The sequence below is a fragment of the Pygocentrus nattereri genome, chromosome 7, assembly GCF_015220715.1.
Source record: "Pygocentrus nattereri isolate fPygNat1 chromosome 7, fPygNat1.pri, whole genome shotgun sequence".
NCBI classification, from domain to species: Eukaryota; Metazoa; Chordata; class Actinopteri; order Characiformes; family Serrasalmidae; genus Pygocentrus; species Pygocentrus nattereri.
This window is the reverse complement of record NC_051217.1, coordinates 4,091,179-4,107,500: the sequence shown is the minus strand read 5'-3', so window position 1 is coordinate 4,107,500 and position 16,322 is coordinate 4,091,179. Positions and strand designations below refer to the sequence as shown.

The 16,322-nt window shown below is 39.3% G+C and overlaps 1 protein-coding gene across 4 annotated transcripts in view; it reads right to left on the bottom strand.

The window, feature by feature from the left end:
* The window catches only part of zc3h18 (zinc finger CCCH-type containing 18), a 28,577-nt gene that overhangs the window by 11,130 nt on the left and 1,125 nt on the right, over positions 1 to 16,322 (bottom strand). For all 4 annotated transcript variants that reach the window (XM_017690968.2, XM_017690960.2, XM_017690982.2 and 1 more), the window contains exons 2-9: positions 15,253 to 16,158; positions 13,675 to 13,759; positions 12,304 to 12,458; positions 12,083 to 12,178; positions 11,469 to 11,626; positions 10,991 to 11,020; positions 10,679 to 10,793; positions 10,262 to 10,548 (exon numbers count right to left, since the gene is read on the bottom strand). In XM_017690968.2, the coding sequence (XP_017546457.1) occupies positions 10,262 to 10,548; positions 10,679 to 10,793; positions 10,991 to 11,020; positions 11,469 to 11,626; positions 12,083 to 12,178; positions 12,304 to 12,458; positions 13,675 to 13,759; positions 15,253 to 16,149 (1,823 nt within the window). In that variant the 5' untranslated portion in view covers positions 16,150 to 16,158. The remainder of the gene's footprint in view (positions 1 to 10,261; positions 10,549 to 10,678; positions 10,794 to 10,990; positions 11,021 to 11,468; positions 11,627 to 12,082; positions 12,179 to 12,303; positions 12,459 to 13,674; positions 13,760 to 15,252; positions 16,159 to 16,322) is intronic.

Sequence of the window (16,322 nt, the reverse complement as noted above, 5' to 3'; positions counted from 1 at the left end):
ATCACTACTTTCCATGTTTTCTCTGAGGAATACAAATACTCGTTTTCTCTGAATATGCATCAAAGTTTTGATATTAAGATTTTATTGATTTTAAGATTTTAAGAGCTCTCCAAGTTGTTAAGAAATTCAAGAACAGCTCAACGCTACATTAGAGATGCTGCATAATAAGACCGACTGGAAGGTGTTGGTATGGCGTCTAGTACAAACAGACCTCTAAGATTCCTAAATTAACTTGTCATTAATTCAATGTTCAAGTTTCAAACACCACTGAGAGCTAACTGTTGGCAGCAGAGTTTCAACTCTTGAAACCCCACATACCTGAGTATACACTGAGGCAGAAATAAATCAGACCCAGTCAGAGACGGCAATATTAAACAAAAATGTTAAATTAAAAAGTACAAAACAAATACACCAGAAAATAAAGCGGCATACCATTCCATCAGCTCCAAGATTAGTGTTGATTTTAAGGTCATGACAATTACTAGCTTAGCATAAACTCAGTCTGGAAAACACAGCAAAGATCAAAAGACTAAACAATGCATGTCACACTGAGTTCACAGACTGGACTTGTTCATAGAGAGCGTATGGAACACAGAGATGGAAACACAGAGAGGTGGAAAGATGGAAGCCAGAGATAAGAGCCATAAATGTCAGCCACTGCCCGAAACCTGGGCCAGAAACATTTCGTGTCAGATGAATAACGCTTGCCTCATCAGAAGAGATAATGACCTAGAGCGAACACTAGAGCTAAGTAGCATGTGGGGAATGTGCAAAGCCTTCATATCTTTGGAACAGTTTTCTTACAGACACCATAGACAGACATCCCACAGTGATAAGCAGACCCTGCCCTGTCCAGCCAGAGTGAGAACACCAAGGTGTGGAGTATCACCCAGTTACCTGGTTACAAATAACATCCAAAACCACTCGATCCTGTGATATTATCTCTGTTTTTGGGTTTCATAGCTCAAAAACTGTCAAACATACAGACATGACATTGATACCATGTGGGCGAGGGAAAGATCAGATCACAGAGAGAGCTGTAAAGCTTTGATCTGTATCTGTTCATTCAAATAAGTGCGTTATACTCAGTCTAACAACAATTTATGAACTTATGAAACTAAATATTAGTGATTTTCTTTCAAGCTCAATTGAACTCTGGTATTATATACAATAGATAGTAATTATTACAGCTAATTGTAAATGTCTGCATAATAATTTATACATAAAGTACTTATCCTGAACAAAAAGTACTTGCCATGAAAAAACATTCCAATGCCTGCCTTGATGGATATCAAAGTACTCAGCATGTACTGATGACAAGATGACCAAAAAAAAAAAAAAAAAAAAAAAAAAAAAAAAAAAAAAAAAAAAAAAAAAAAACACACACACACACACACACACACACACACACACACACACACACACACACACACACACACACACACACACACACCACAACACACAACCCTTAGGCACCTAATGCTAACAATGATGAGTAAAACCATAAACCAAAATTATTGATTTTAGCTCGCAAACTGACAACCAATTTTCAAAGTATTTACAGGCAAAAATAAAAACAAATTAATAGGTGTGAAGCAAATTTTGATCAAAAATGGCCAAATAGACATCAAAATTGTGGTAGCACTGACATGTCTAATAACAACATTTCCAAGAAGCCCAGTGTCTCCCAAAAATAATACATGGCATGTGCAACTGTCTAATCTAAGCACTTTGTAATTGTAACTGATCAAAACACCAAAGCAAACACGCAAAGTTACCCTAGATTTGTAAGAATTAACAACGCGTCTTCACAACCTGCTGGCCATTCAAGCACTTCATAGTAGCAAAGTATAATATAATATAATATACTTACTAAACTGCAAATGTAAACAAAACTACCGCTTTACAGCCTAGGCCTCACTGGGCAGTGAGGGCAAAAAAGGCATATCAAATTTAAATTGATTGTTTCAGTTTACATCACAGTATTGTGTATATTTTTCCCCCAAATAAAAGCATTCTGAATTCTTAAGTACAGCCTTCCTTTTGGAGATTAATGATGTATTATTTAATACATACTTAACAACTGCAGTTAATCAAATATTTTCTGGGGCAAAAAAAAACAAACAAAAAAAAAAAACATTAAAAATACACCCACAATGACCAGCAAAAACATTTTCCATCCAAGAGTCATTTGGACGTCTCTTACACTCAAGCTTTAACCTACGACCGTTAGATGTTACTAGAATGTAAATATAACAAGTCGCTCAAACTATCAAATTTAGCCGAGAAGCTGTGGAGCCTCTTGGCTTGTTGGCCAAGACCATACCATCGCCTGAAGCAGCTGGCTGAGTGAGGAGGGACACAGGTGGTGCACATGCAAAGCCAGGTAGTCTCCACACTAGACACCATTAATAACAGCTAACCCCAAGAGACTGGCTTCTCTTTCCGCTCTTTTTCCCCCTTCAATTTATTACAATCGGGCAGCTGCTTCTCTGATAATAAACTGAACTAACTTACCTCAAGCTGCAACTCACTGCATGTTTTGTAACGTTTGTACATCACGTCATCTGCATTTACCTACATACTGGTATAACAGTAATGAAAAAAATACCTTAAAAAGAAGTTCAAGTGGTTTACCAGATGAAGTGATATATTGCCTACTACTATTACAGCCCGATGGCAAGTGTAGGATAAGCCCACAATGGCTGGCAAAAATATTTTACATCCAAGAGTCATTTGATATAGCATTTCACAGATTTGTCACTTTCCATGATGGACTGTAACTAAGGACTTTCTGATCAGTATGTGAATGCTGATAAGTTCATTTTGCCCCATTGCAGTAGAGACCAAAAAAAAAAAAAAAAAAAAAAAGTACAGAATGCTAAGCCAGTGTTCATAATGCAAACTGTTGACACCTTACTGATGAAATACAAGTTCAGACCTAGTAAATTCTTCTAATTATACTGTCCCATATTATATTCTAATTATATAGTCCCACTGCAGACTCAGAGGTATGCTTGTTCCTTTGGTATGCTTGGGTGTCTAAGTAGTCTAAGTCAGGAGTACTGCATTGTGGAAGTTGTCTTAATACTCATGCAGACCCCCCCTCCTCAGTAGGGGGAAAAAGTTTATTAATTTCATGAAACATGTTTGGCCCATTCGACCGGTTCATTTTAAAAGAGCATAAATAATTAGTTAGATTGTGAACAATGATGACATCACAAGACACAAAAAAAAAAAAAAAAAAAAAAGTATTTACAATGATAATTAACAGTGGGCGATTAACAATTAATTCAGTGTTTCATATATCAGCATGTCATAAAAAAATTGAGGTAACACTAACTTTGTCTCCTTTGGTTGAACAGCTAAGCCAGGAATGTTTATCATGTTTCAAACGAAAATGAAAATGCAGCAAATCCTCAAATCACCTCCTGCTGTCAGAGCACTTCTGTTTTCTCTTATATTGACTAAAAGGAGCTGCCTTACTCTGTTAGCTGCATCAGATAATGTTCTCTCTCTCTGTGTGTGTGTGTGTGTGTGTGTGTGTGTGTGTAACAAGCTGTTCGCCAGCTGGTAATGATGGTGTGAATTACATTTTCCAAATTCCTGCATTGTCTGATGGTCAGTGGCACTAGTGTATAGGACACATAGGAGACAAAGCTCAAGTTGGCTTTTTATTTAAATCTTTTCTACCTTAAATGGTCCAGCAGTTAAATTCAGGCACCAGTACAGTTCTTTGTTGTTTAAGCTTAGAAAATGTAAAGCCAAACAAGTCCACATAATCAAGGGCTCCTCCGCTTTTGAGAGAGAGAGAGAGAGAGAGAGAGAGAGAGAGAGAGAGAGAGAGAGAGAGAGAGAGAGAGAGAGAGAGAGAGAGAGACAGAGAGAGAGAGAGAGAGAGAGAGAGACAGAGAGACAGAGAGACAGACAGACAGACAGACAGACAGACAGACAGAGAGAGAGAGAGAGAGAGAGAGAGAGCGAGACAGAGACAGAGAGAGAGAGAGAGAGAGAGAGAGAGAGAGAGAGAGAGAGAGAGAGAGAGAGAGAGAGAGAGAGAGAGAGACAGAGACAGAGACAGAGACAGAGACAGAGACAGAGACAGAGAGAGAGAGAGAGAGAGACAGAGACAGAGACAGAGAGAGAGAGGGAATGTCACAGCCCTGTGATAACCATAATGTGCAACCATAATAGCAGTCATACCCATGGCATCACTTTGACATCATACAGTGATGATGAAACTTGGTAAAGGAAGTAGAGTACCAACAATATACAGATAAAGTCAGGATAAACAACGCCAGACACACAAATAAGTGTGACGAGTTTGCTTTAAGATGAACAAGCACAGTTTCAAAACAGTTTTTCTGCATGACTCAGTATTGCTTGGCTCCGCTTACATAACTCAATTATGCCTTCTGGCACTAAAAGAGAGTACTGTAGCGCAGTGATGATATGAAGTATAGTATCACCAAGACCCCTGAGTATATTTTAGGATGTAGCTGTAAGGAGGTAGTTCTTGGATAAGTTAATCTGCACTCAGGACATGGTCAGACATCACATGAACTTGAAACAAGTGTACTTCTTTTCTTTGGCCAGCAAACTCACACTTATGGGGAGTCCTGTGAAAATACTATTTCAAGTTCCAGCAACAGCATGTTTATGCAAACAAACACCGGAAAGCAATTCTAGTGACAACAATGGAATCAACTGAAGTAGACCAAGGAAAAAAAAAACACCACCAAGCTCAACACGGTTTAAACTGGGATGTGGAAACCTACACACAACTTCTGCAAGCTGAAACTAACCTCAGACCTGCATGACAGCACATATTGCATCATCTAATACCTCTAGCCTTCCTGGTGTATGAAATAAATGACACTGTAAATGACGTACTACCTCACCTATTGAAGGTCAGGAAACAGGAATCTCCAATTTTACCATGTCAGGTTCTTTCCTCTATTTTGCTTGCATACAGTATAGAAGGTGGAGTACAACCAACAGTACACACGTGCACACGCACACACACACACACACACACGCACACACCTTACAGTATTAACAGTGCCAATGAATTAGATAAATATTCTTATAAAAGCACATAAAACATTATAATGTTCCACTAAAAGGCATGTGTTCTAATTACATCTGTTTTGTAATAAACATCGTGTTCAGTCGTTTCATATGCACGTAATTTAAAGTATTTGCTTCTATTTAAAAAAAACAAACAAAAAAAAACAACTTTTTTTTAAAGTTTTTTAGTGATGCAGATTTGTTGTAACTGTAGCCATCAGGGCTTCACCTATCATTTAACACTGATAGGACAACCATGTTTTAAGCATTTTTACAGGTGACACAGCTCAAAGATACTCTATCCTGAACTACCATCTGGTAAAAATGCTTAAAACACGAATTTTAACGTTACTTGCTCTCAGCACAGGGAAGAACTTGTAGGTCTCCTAAAGCTATACTCCCACTCATAAACTGGTGCTTTATGTGTGAGATTATCCGATATGCCCGATTACCCCGGCCTCTGTTGAGAGCAGAAAATTGTGATATCATATTTTTCATTGTTATCATGTAATCCTAGCATACACAGCAAAAGCGTGTTGAGGGTGGAGAGGTTTACACTGACCCATAAAGGTTATTTTACATGATGCATAATCTTTCTTGAAATAAAAGGTCAGTTTATTCAAAGTTGTAGTTCATCTTTAATTTGGCCACGAACCTCCATTCAATTTAGTAATAAATAACAATATTAGCAAGTAATAAATTGCAAATGTCACAGAAAATGACATGATTCCCCTTAGCTTAGCCTTATGCGTTTTCTCTGAAGCCATTTGAAAAATCCTGTTGTTTCGCCTAAAGTACAAAGGCTGAGACTTTGCTTGTGTTTTTCCCTGAGACCTGAAGCAGTTTCCTCTGAAGAACCCTGACGCTGTAGTCTAAGGATGTTCTGAAATGTACACTGCATCATTCAGGTGCTCATTTGTTTTGTTTAGGCATAGCTGCCTGCTCCAAGACAGGACAGCTGCCATGATCATGTGCATTCTGACAATTTGGTCAACTGTGGGGAAGAACACAATGGCCCAAAAAAACAAAACAAAAAAACCCACACACACAAAAAACCCCACTAAAACTAAAACCCCACTAAAAGTCAGGCTGCAGACCTAACTGAACATCGCCATCTATGGTGTTAAACAGACATTTACACACATCCTCACGTTCTTGGTAAAGCGATCACTTGTGTTTCACAGTAGCTAAGTATTAGATTCTATTTTTAACATCCCCTTACCCAGGTGAACACCACTTTAGTAATGTATGAGGGACGCCCAAGTGGCCACTCACAGAAGGAGGGGAGGAGGACAGGACAGTGAGAAGTGTGCCATTCAAACTGAACACGCTCAACCTTTAGGAGGTTAGACATGGGGAGCTAAACGGCCAGAGTTTGAGCATCACACACGTAACGTGTGAGTAATTGCTTTATCTGGGTATAAAAGTTGGAGTAGAAGCACGATAAATTGCCTTTTTCTGGGTCGTTAGACAATCCAGGTAGCAGAGGACTGTAATGAAGTAGACTTGTAAAACATACGGAATAGTTTGGAACCTAAACCCATGCTTTAAACAGCTTTGTCTGCCACTATTTTCAGGTTTAAAAAGTGAAATGCATCAGGTCGCAGTGATTTCTGGGTAAGCTCTGCTGCCAAAGGCTATACTACAAGTTCACTTGATTCCTCACCCCTCCAAGGGCTCCTCCAATACCCTTCACTTCAACTAATAAAGTAATGGAACAGCCCTTAAGATGGCACTGAAGGGAAATGATGAATTCAAGTGGAGGAGAGCCTGTAAAGACCAGCACTGAAACAGAGGTAGCTCATAAATATGAGTTAATATAATAGCTACGTTAAAGTCCTGCTGAAATAAAATCTGTTTACTGAATTGTTGGCCAGTATGTTTTCTGCCTTTCCATGATTAATACCTGAAAATTGATTTCAGTATAAAACCAGACACCTCAAGCTGTTAACCGAGTACTCCAGTACCCATATCCATTCCTGGTTTCTGCAACAGTTTCACATATTAAGTATAATAAACGTGATCTCAGTGTAGGATATCATATGTAGGAATAACAGTGTCTTGCTATGGTTCTATGCTATTTATAAAAAATAAAATCAATAACAGGTTTTTAAACCATGAGTTTTTATTGTCACTTACAGCAATTACCGCAGCAACTCGAGGCTCAGGCCTACTCAACACAACTCCGAAAGCTGAAATCATGATTGCAGATCACCGGTTCTACTATAACAGAAGCTTCTCTCACATCTAAACTGGAAAGAACAATTAAGGTTTTGGTCTAGACCATGAAGATATTAAGTGGAATTCAGCATGAAACTGAGCCAACCACATGCAGCCAAAACACTCCCTCAGCACCAAATATTCACCACGGAGAAGCTTCAGATACTTTACTTCGTTGGGGCTGTGGATAAGACACTCTTTATGCTCATCTTCGACAGACAGTTCTGGCATTCCCCAGTGTGATAAAGGGATTTTGCTTGTGTTCTTCGTTTTATGTGCTACTAAAACAGAAAGTGATGGAAAGCCACAAACACAGTCAGCTAACATCATCTGGGCCCTTTATAGACTAGGAGTGCTGTTCCAGGATCTGTTCATGTCAGTAGGATCAGCATGCGTAAACCATGAATCTGATCTGAAATCAGGACTGCTACTTTAAAAGGCTTTGTGAACACGGGCTCAGAAATCTTAACAGCGCAGTTCAGATGCCAGCTGCCTGGATCATTTAAGCTCTGAATTCTGAAGTGAATCACTGCTTTATAAGCATATCAACTGCAGATCTCATCAGGATGGTAGAGGTTGGTCATTAGGTCAGCAGGTTGCTCTTTCAGCAAAAACGTAGACACCTTGACTGTACAGAAACTGCAAAAACCCTCATACAACAGAAGACATAAGCAGTCATCTTCAGCCTCAATCTTACAATTGCCAACCTGAATTCTGTTACTTATAAAGAGATGCTAGATTTTAAGAACATTCTCCCCAGTCCATAAAAAAAACCTTCTCTACCTCCACTTTTGGTCCCATTGCATAGGACAGAGATCAAAACGGAGCACCAACATGTTGATTTAGATTTATTTTTGGGCATTACAGCAATCAGCGTTCCTTCCCAGCACTGAAAAGAGGCACCTTCCGCATGTTATTCCTGGCACAGGTTTTATTTATTTATTTATTTTTAAAAGGTAGAGGATGCCAGCTCCTGCTTTCAAACATCTACAATAATGCACTGAAACCCGAGTGTTTTCCTTTCTCTTTGCGGCAATAAATGACAAAGTACATCGACTGTCACAGGACAATATTTGATTCAAATGACACCAAAATTACATAACTCTTTAGCAGGACAGAAAAAAAAGCATTTCTAGAATTACTGTTGAAGGATGCGGTGTGTGTACAGGACATCACACCCTTTCATCCAGTTACAGAAACCTTTATTCACACCAACAAGGCAAGAGAAATGTAGGAATATGCTTCATATGTTTACCGCAAACACCATGAATTGGGTGCTTTTTTATTTGCTAGGTTGAAGAAAAAGCATTTAAATGAAAATCTAGTGTATTAAACGTATACAAAACTCTCATAAGAGCATCAATATATTTTCTTTGGCCCCTAAGTAAAGTATCTTCTATACACTAAAACGTTATGAAGTATTGTAGCGATGCCATGATAAAATGATGGGATTATGTATGTTCCTTATGCTTAAGTGTTTCACTTTACTGCCTTCACGAATCCCAGTAGTAATGCCAAACCACTGAAATGAGTTATGTATATTTTATTTGCCGCTTAAGTAAAATGTGTTTTTAATAAAACATTTTTCTGCTAAACATTCTGGCACTCAAAGGCTACGTTCATATTACAAGGCTGAAGTGGCACAAATTTGATTTTTTTGCCCGAACTTCGATCTTTTGTCCACACAAATCAGTTTTTCTCAACTCCGACTTGAGATACTTTCAAATGCGGTCCTAGATCGGCTACATTTACCCACTACCCATGCGCCATCGTTGCGTTACCATGGCAACAGCACACAACGGATGTTAAAGCCTGTCAAAAGTGGAAAAACACATCACCACACTTTTGCCTTTGACTCACAGCTGTTCAGAGTGAATCATCTTCGCTCTGCTCAAGAGTTGTTTGCTGTTCACATGTAACTGTACTGATTAGGTTCATTCACAATAATGACAGATTTGAGTCACTTACCAAAATAGCATCAACCACTGTGTCAGAGATCAAACCCAAGCAAAAATAAAAAAAAGCTGACAAATGAGGTAATGTGAACGTGGCCAAAAAGCCTGCTTCATGCATACACAGCTTTCCTTCCTTTCTTGCTCTCAAATCTGAACAGGCATCCTTGAAAAGATACCTTCATATTAAAGTGAAATACAACTTGTAAGCTGGGGATAAATTCAAACTTATGAACTAATAGCACTCGAAACTTATCCTATTCATTTAGTGTGAAGCAAGACAAGCAAAGCGATTATTTTAAGTGGAGTTACTGTGAACACTTTACTGTAGTTGATGCTCGTAAGGCTACGAGTATTACATTAGCCTTTCATGCCAACTGACAAGCATTTATAAGGCTTTTTCCAATAGGGTAGTTTCAAGGGGGGGGGGGGGGGGGGGGTGACTCCCTGCCCTGAAGCAGGTATTTTTGTGTATACAGGTTTACATCAGTTGACATGAAAGGCTTATGTAATTGTCTGGTAGCCTCATGACCAACATGACCTACAGTGAACTGTCACCAATAATTCCATATAAAATAACTGCTTCACTTGTCTTGCTCTGCATTAAATTGACAGGATAAGTTACAAGCACTAATAGTTCATCCATGATCAAATTTATCCACAGCGTACAGTTTTCATTTCATTATACGGTCAAATTTCAGCCAAAAGTGTTTACACACAGACAACACATTCTTCTACACAGTATTAAACTGATGCGGTGCGATAAGCAGCTTGTTTATTTAAGGCAAGTCCATCAAGGACCAAAGCACAAAATCTCTCTTTGTATTATAGAAGCAATTAATTAAGTATCTTGACTTTAATGTAAGAAACATCTTTCCTTAGATCGTGTTTATTCTGCAAACTGTAACAGTTACACTTTTAAACCTTTTTAAGAAAATACTTTGTTGGATGAAGGGAGACCCCTTAGGGCATAATAGCTTTCCAGGTGCAATAAAGTAGGCAGGGATGGTGAAGCTTACCTGGGGGGCATAGCGGTGGGTGAACGAGGTTTCAGAGGCTTTTCCTTCTCCTCTTTCTTCTCACGTGGCTCTCGTAGCGGTCGCTCTCTTGGTCTTCCTTCTTTCTCGTCTCGTTTCTGGCGGTCACGTTCCCACTCTTCCTTCCTACGCTGTCTCTCTTTCTCCCGCTCCCGTTCTCTTTCCCGCTCACGCTCTCTCTGCCTGCGCTCTCGCTCACGGTGGTCTCTCTCACGCTCACGCTCCCTTTCACGATGACGCTCCCGGGGGTCCCGTTCACGCTCTCGATCCTAATGTAAATACACATACGCACTTAAATATTCCTACTCTTCAAAGAAAGCATGAAGCTGATTGTTTCAAAATGCCTGAGGTTAAAAAAAAATAAATCATAGAGTATTTTATCTGGATGAATAAACTCACGCTGTAGTGGTAGGGTAGAGGGGTCTCTGTGTACTGCACTCTGAAGTTCTCATATTGGCCCCCTCTCCAGAAGGCTTCCATTTCATAGTCATAATAAGGATCAGCATACGGGTCACTGCAATGGACCAAGGCAATGTAGTTGGAAAAAAGTAAGCTAAAATGTGCACGTAGTGAGGCAAGTGAATAAAAAAGGACAAGCCGTGCTATTGTAGTAATAGCGATGATAATAATAATAATAATAATAATAATAATAGGAAAAAGCAGAAGAAGAATAAGAAGAAGCAGAAGAACAAGAACAATAATAATGCTTACCCATACAATGGGTCTCTGAACTCCACTTCGCTGTAAGTTGAAAGGGTGGAGACCAAAAAATATCAACCAGTTAGCCAGGGAAATAGAGAACTACACTCATAAGCAAATAGACTACCATCACACTACCCACTATTCAAATACAAAACATTTAACTTCAAGTGGCGATTATCCTAAAATACCGCTTTCCCAAACTGAGTCATCAGAACACTCACAAAGCATAAATCAACACGAATGCATATTAAAAGATGTAGCTTCACATACAAAGACACTACATTGTGTCTGGGATTAAAAGTTATGTATAAAAAAAAAATCATGTCTGACAGTCACAGAAAAATCAAGCGTACTTGCAGTTACAACTGTATTTCAGCCAAAAGCTGCTATTTCAAGTCACTCAATCAGACAGAAGGAAGACATAATATATAGAGTATGAACGACATGGCCAGTGAGGTTCTGCACACTGAATTCTGAGGCTTCATACCCAGGATCTCTAATTTCCCTTGTGATGCGATAGCCTCGATCCCTAAAGAAGTCATTTTCTTTGTCAAATTCCCACTCATCTTCACCAATGGTCACGTTGAAGCGTTTTTCCTCAAAGTCAGGCTCCTGCTCTTTGCGGATTGTGGCTTTCTTTAAAACCTGAGGGAATCCAAGGGGTAATATTAGTACCATATTTAATTTGCAGCCATTGCTACGCCTGAAAGTGTGAGACCGTATTTCTAAACTCTGTATGCCAATCAAAGTGTACTACACACATCTATTTGCACTATGGATATCATAAACTAGAAATTGTAATGTAAAACAATGATCAGTGTCGGAGACAGGCTACATCATTTGAATAAACACCACAACATTTTTTTGATATTATTTGAACAAACAGCATGACAAGGGAAAAACCTGAAACTACTGCATGATCCACGTCTCATTTGAAACTATGAGATCACAGAAAGCCCAGTCATTGTGACATTGCTTAACAAAATGTGAAATGGTCACTAAAGTCCCCTTTTGGACTACTAAACTTTAAACAGTGTTTTCGCCATATACTGATGACCTTATGCTGACATGTAACTCTTAATGGAAAGGATAGAGTCATACCTCTTTGGCGTGTCTAAGGCCCCTCTCCCATGCACTCTCCACTGGAGGCTCCACAGGAAGGGGAGGAGGAGGCAGTTCTTCTATAGTAGGACCACCCTGTGGGAAGCAGAAGGTTCATCACATTCACAATGCAGGGCCACAAATTTATGTACTCATCAATAAGTTCCTGTTTGACATACACATTTTGTGAATTAAGTGATTGCCTGTTAATTATGTCATACCCAAGGGTTTGAAGGCATTAATGGGTGAGGGCCTCCACCTCCAGGGGGTGCTCCATTTGGAGAGAAGGGGTCTGGTTTGGAGATGAGGGAGTAGTTGCCTTTATCGTTAACTCCTGGGTGGATGAACCTACATATCATCCCCCAAGTGCAATTACCTACCAGGGACAAAAAACACATGGTCAGTTATCATGTCTTAAATACGTGCATATATAAACAAACACACAAATCAAATAAAAAACAAAGTCACGTTTACTGTCAGATCACATCTACACAGGCGTAAAGTGAGTGAAAAACTTAAGTGTGTAATCCCCTTATAGAATTTAAGTACAAAAAAAATGACATACACATATATATATATATATATATATATATATATATATATATATATATATATATATATATATATATATATATATATATATATATATGTGTGTATACACACACACACAGGTCACTGTATTAGGTACACCTTGCTAGTAAAAGGTTGGACCCCCTTTTGCCTTCAGAACTGCCTTAATTCTTCGTGGCAAACTTTCAGCAAGGTGTTGGAAACATTCCTCAGAGATTTTGGTTGGTTATTTGAGTTCCTGCTGTCTTTCTATCATCTGGAACCAGTCTGCCCATTCTCCTCCGACCTCTCACATCAAGGCATTTTCGTCCACACAACTGCCGCTCACTGGATATTTCCTGTTTTTCGGACCTTTCTCTGTAAACCCTAGAGATGGTTGCGCATGAAAATCCCAGTAGATCAGCAGTTTCTGAAAACTGTCTGGCACCAACAACCACACCACGTTCAAAGTCCCTTAAATCCCCTTTCTTCCCCGTTCTGATGCTCGTTCTGCACTTCAGCAAGTTGTCTTGACCACCTCTACATGCCTAAATGCAGTGAGTTGCAGCCATGTGATTGGCTGATTAGCTGTGTTAAGCAAATGAACAATAATAATAAAGTGACCGGTGAGAGTAATTTACTTATACTTTATATTTTTTATATTTTTTAATATATATATATATATATATATATATATATATATATATATATATATATATATATATATATATATATATATATACACACACACACACACACACACACACACACACACACACACACACACACACTTATACACGTAGACCCAACAGCAACCTCTAAGTCTACATTTCAAAACTGCAAAATATCCTGTACAGTAGCTCCCTCTAATGTGCAATTCTGGAAATGCTGCAAACCACCAAAATGTTTGTAATGCAACTGACCACCTGCAACTCATAGCAGTACTGCCACTTACCTTCCCATGAGAACAGAAATAATAAAGAAAACTATAATAATAGTCAGAAAGAGGATGGCTTTTGAAATGATCTGCAACTTGTGCCTACCTTTCATAAAGAACCTGCAAATAGGTCTAGGTCGGATCTTTCTGTCCATGGGGTCCTTTACCTCACCCTCCTCAAGATCATCATCCTGTAACAGGACATGAAATTAGGTAGCGAACATAAAAGCATCTTACAGGAAATGACACACTTTTGGCATAATCATCCACACAAACCTAACAGGCCTAAATGAGCCACGTAAATAAGAGCATTGTAGAGCAATTACTTGCTTGCAAAGTCATTGTAAACTAATCTGATTACACAACAAAAATCAGCATACAAAAAGACATATTGACATGGCAGTTCTGTCACAGATTTCAGGCTTGCAAATAATCATGGGAAACTGGGTTTCATTATAATCAGTTTAAAGCAAAAATCTCTGAAAGTTAACACAACTTTCCCTTATCCAAAATATAGCCACATCATCTCTGGTGTCTAAAGTTTGCTATTTCAGTTTCAAAGAGAAGCTACAATGTGTTTTGTGTAGTTTGTGTGTTTCCGAGCTGCACAAAGTTTTAAAAGTTCAATATATTTGTGCAATATTGAACACTGCAACCTGGCAAATAATTTAATTACTTTCAATACTTTCTATTATTTGTTTACATAAGCTAGCACCAGGTCTTGTATTGTTCTGTACTGATGAGGTTGAATTTAAAAAGTTAAGCTGTAAAAAGAAAAAATTAATGTTCTGTAACAAATGAGTTCAACATTCTGCTAGAATATTGTTTATTATTAAGCACTCTGATGCTACACTTGGTATCTGGGCTGAATTCTGGTATTGTGACAGCCCTACACAGTTATTCATTTCTACATGACCATTTTTCAAACTCTCTTTATTGCTCAGAATTAATCAGGTTGCTTTTGTTGTTGTACCTTTAAGATTGACATATCACCTCTATTCTGACTGACTACCGTATACTGTACCTCATTCAAAAAGCAGCATGAGCTGAAGCACCCCTTATGGGCAATGCTGAAGCGCTGTAGGCTGAATAGGTGGACATGTGTTTCGTGAAGTCAAAAAATGGTGAACATTTTGTTGAAACGTCTTGTAGATGCTTTTTTTTTTATGTGAACTTTACACATTACACCTTTTTTTATAATGAGACAAATGTGGTTTTATGTAACACAGGCACTTTAAGCAATCTCAAATAGACTTGCTTCTTGCTTATCTTGTTTTTGGCACTGTATGGCTTATCTATGAAAGTCCATCGCATACATAGAAAACAGATGCCTGAATACTGCCAGCATTTTTGTCCAGTTTTAAGGATAAGAGTGGTTCAAACATTATAAGACACTATACACTGTCAGAGAAAAAGGTACTGTGTGGGTACATTTTTTGCTCATCAAGCTATAAACAATGATTTTACTTGAACCTTTTTCTCCAGTGGACAAGCACTTATTTGTACCTTTTCATAACTTAATGTCTTAAAACGGAACAAAACCTGGAGTGAAGACTTCACAGCTGTGATGATTCCACAGAGGAATCATCACAGCTGCAATGGAATATGGTACAATTATGCTTCAAAAATAAACACACTCATTAAAAAAAAAAAAACACCTTGCATTTAAACTAAGGACACTTACGTCAATTTCTCCTTCATCAATCTCGCCATCATCTTCCTCTTTCTTTTTATCACGGAACGAATCCCTCCTGCCTCTTTCTTGACCTCTTGGGTCTTCTGGCTTTTTAGGCTGAGAGTCTTTCTGATCTGGTGGCAAGATTGGGTTCCTTTCACTCTTTTTCCTTTTCTCCGCATCATCTTTCTCCTCCTCATCCGCTTCGCCATCCTCCGTACCAGGGCCTTTCTCTGTGTCCTCCTCCTCTGGAACAGATGGGTTAGGTTCCTCAGGTACTTCTTCATCATAGTCTAGCTCATGCTCATCCAGCTCTCTGGACACGGAGGACGATTCATCCTTCAGATCACTGACTACCATCACCCTCCTGCGTCTTCTTTCATCATCATCATCTTCCTCCAACTCTGGGCGACTCATGCCTAAGCCAGTGGCTGCTTCTCCTCGGTCCTCCTCCTCTTCTACCTCTTGCCTGGGATCTTCCTGCTCTTCACCAGCAGGGGTGAAGGGCTGCTCCTGTTCGGGCTCTGGTGAGTCAGGGTCTGGTGACCTGGGGGTCTCCAGGATCTCCTCTTCTTCATGCTCAGGAGTTCTGCTCATATGTGACCGGTCTTCCAGCATAGTGCCAGCACGCTCCTGCTGGTGCATCTCTCTGTCTGAATCCCTGTCCATCTTGTCATCTTCTTGATCGGATATTTCTTCCGGATCTCTCCCGCCCGCCTCAAACCTGTCTTCATCATCAAAGTCTGAGTCTCCTCCTTCCTCATCATTCAGTAACTCACTGTCAGAGATGGCATTGTTCTCCTCCGCAGGGGACTCTGGAGACTCGAGCAGCTCACTGTCAGACAAGCCCTTCTCCTCCTCCTCAGGAGACTGTGGAGACTGGGTGGGGCTCTCAGGGGTGTCCATCGGCACAATCTGCAACCGACCATTTAAAATTCACACAATCAGTTTGGCATGCAAAACAGTAATGCCAACTAGCTGCTTTCAATACACAGTGGCCTGTTTTTTGGGGCAAAGATTTAAGCCAAACCACTGATCAGGGGTGAGCAAGCTTTCACCAGACTCCACCAAGGGTTAGT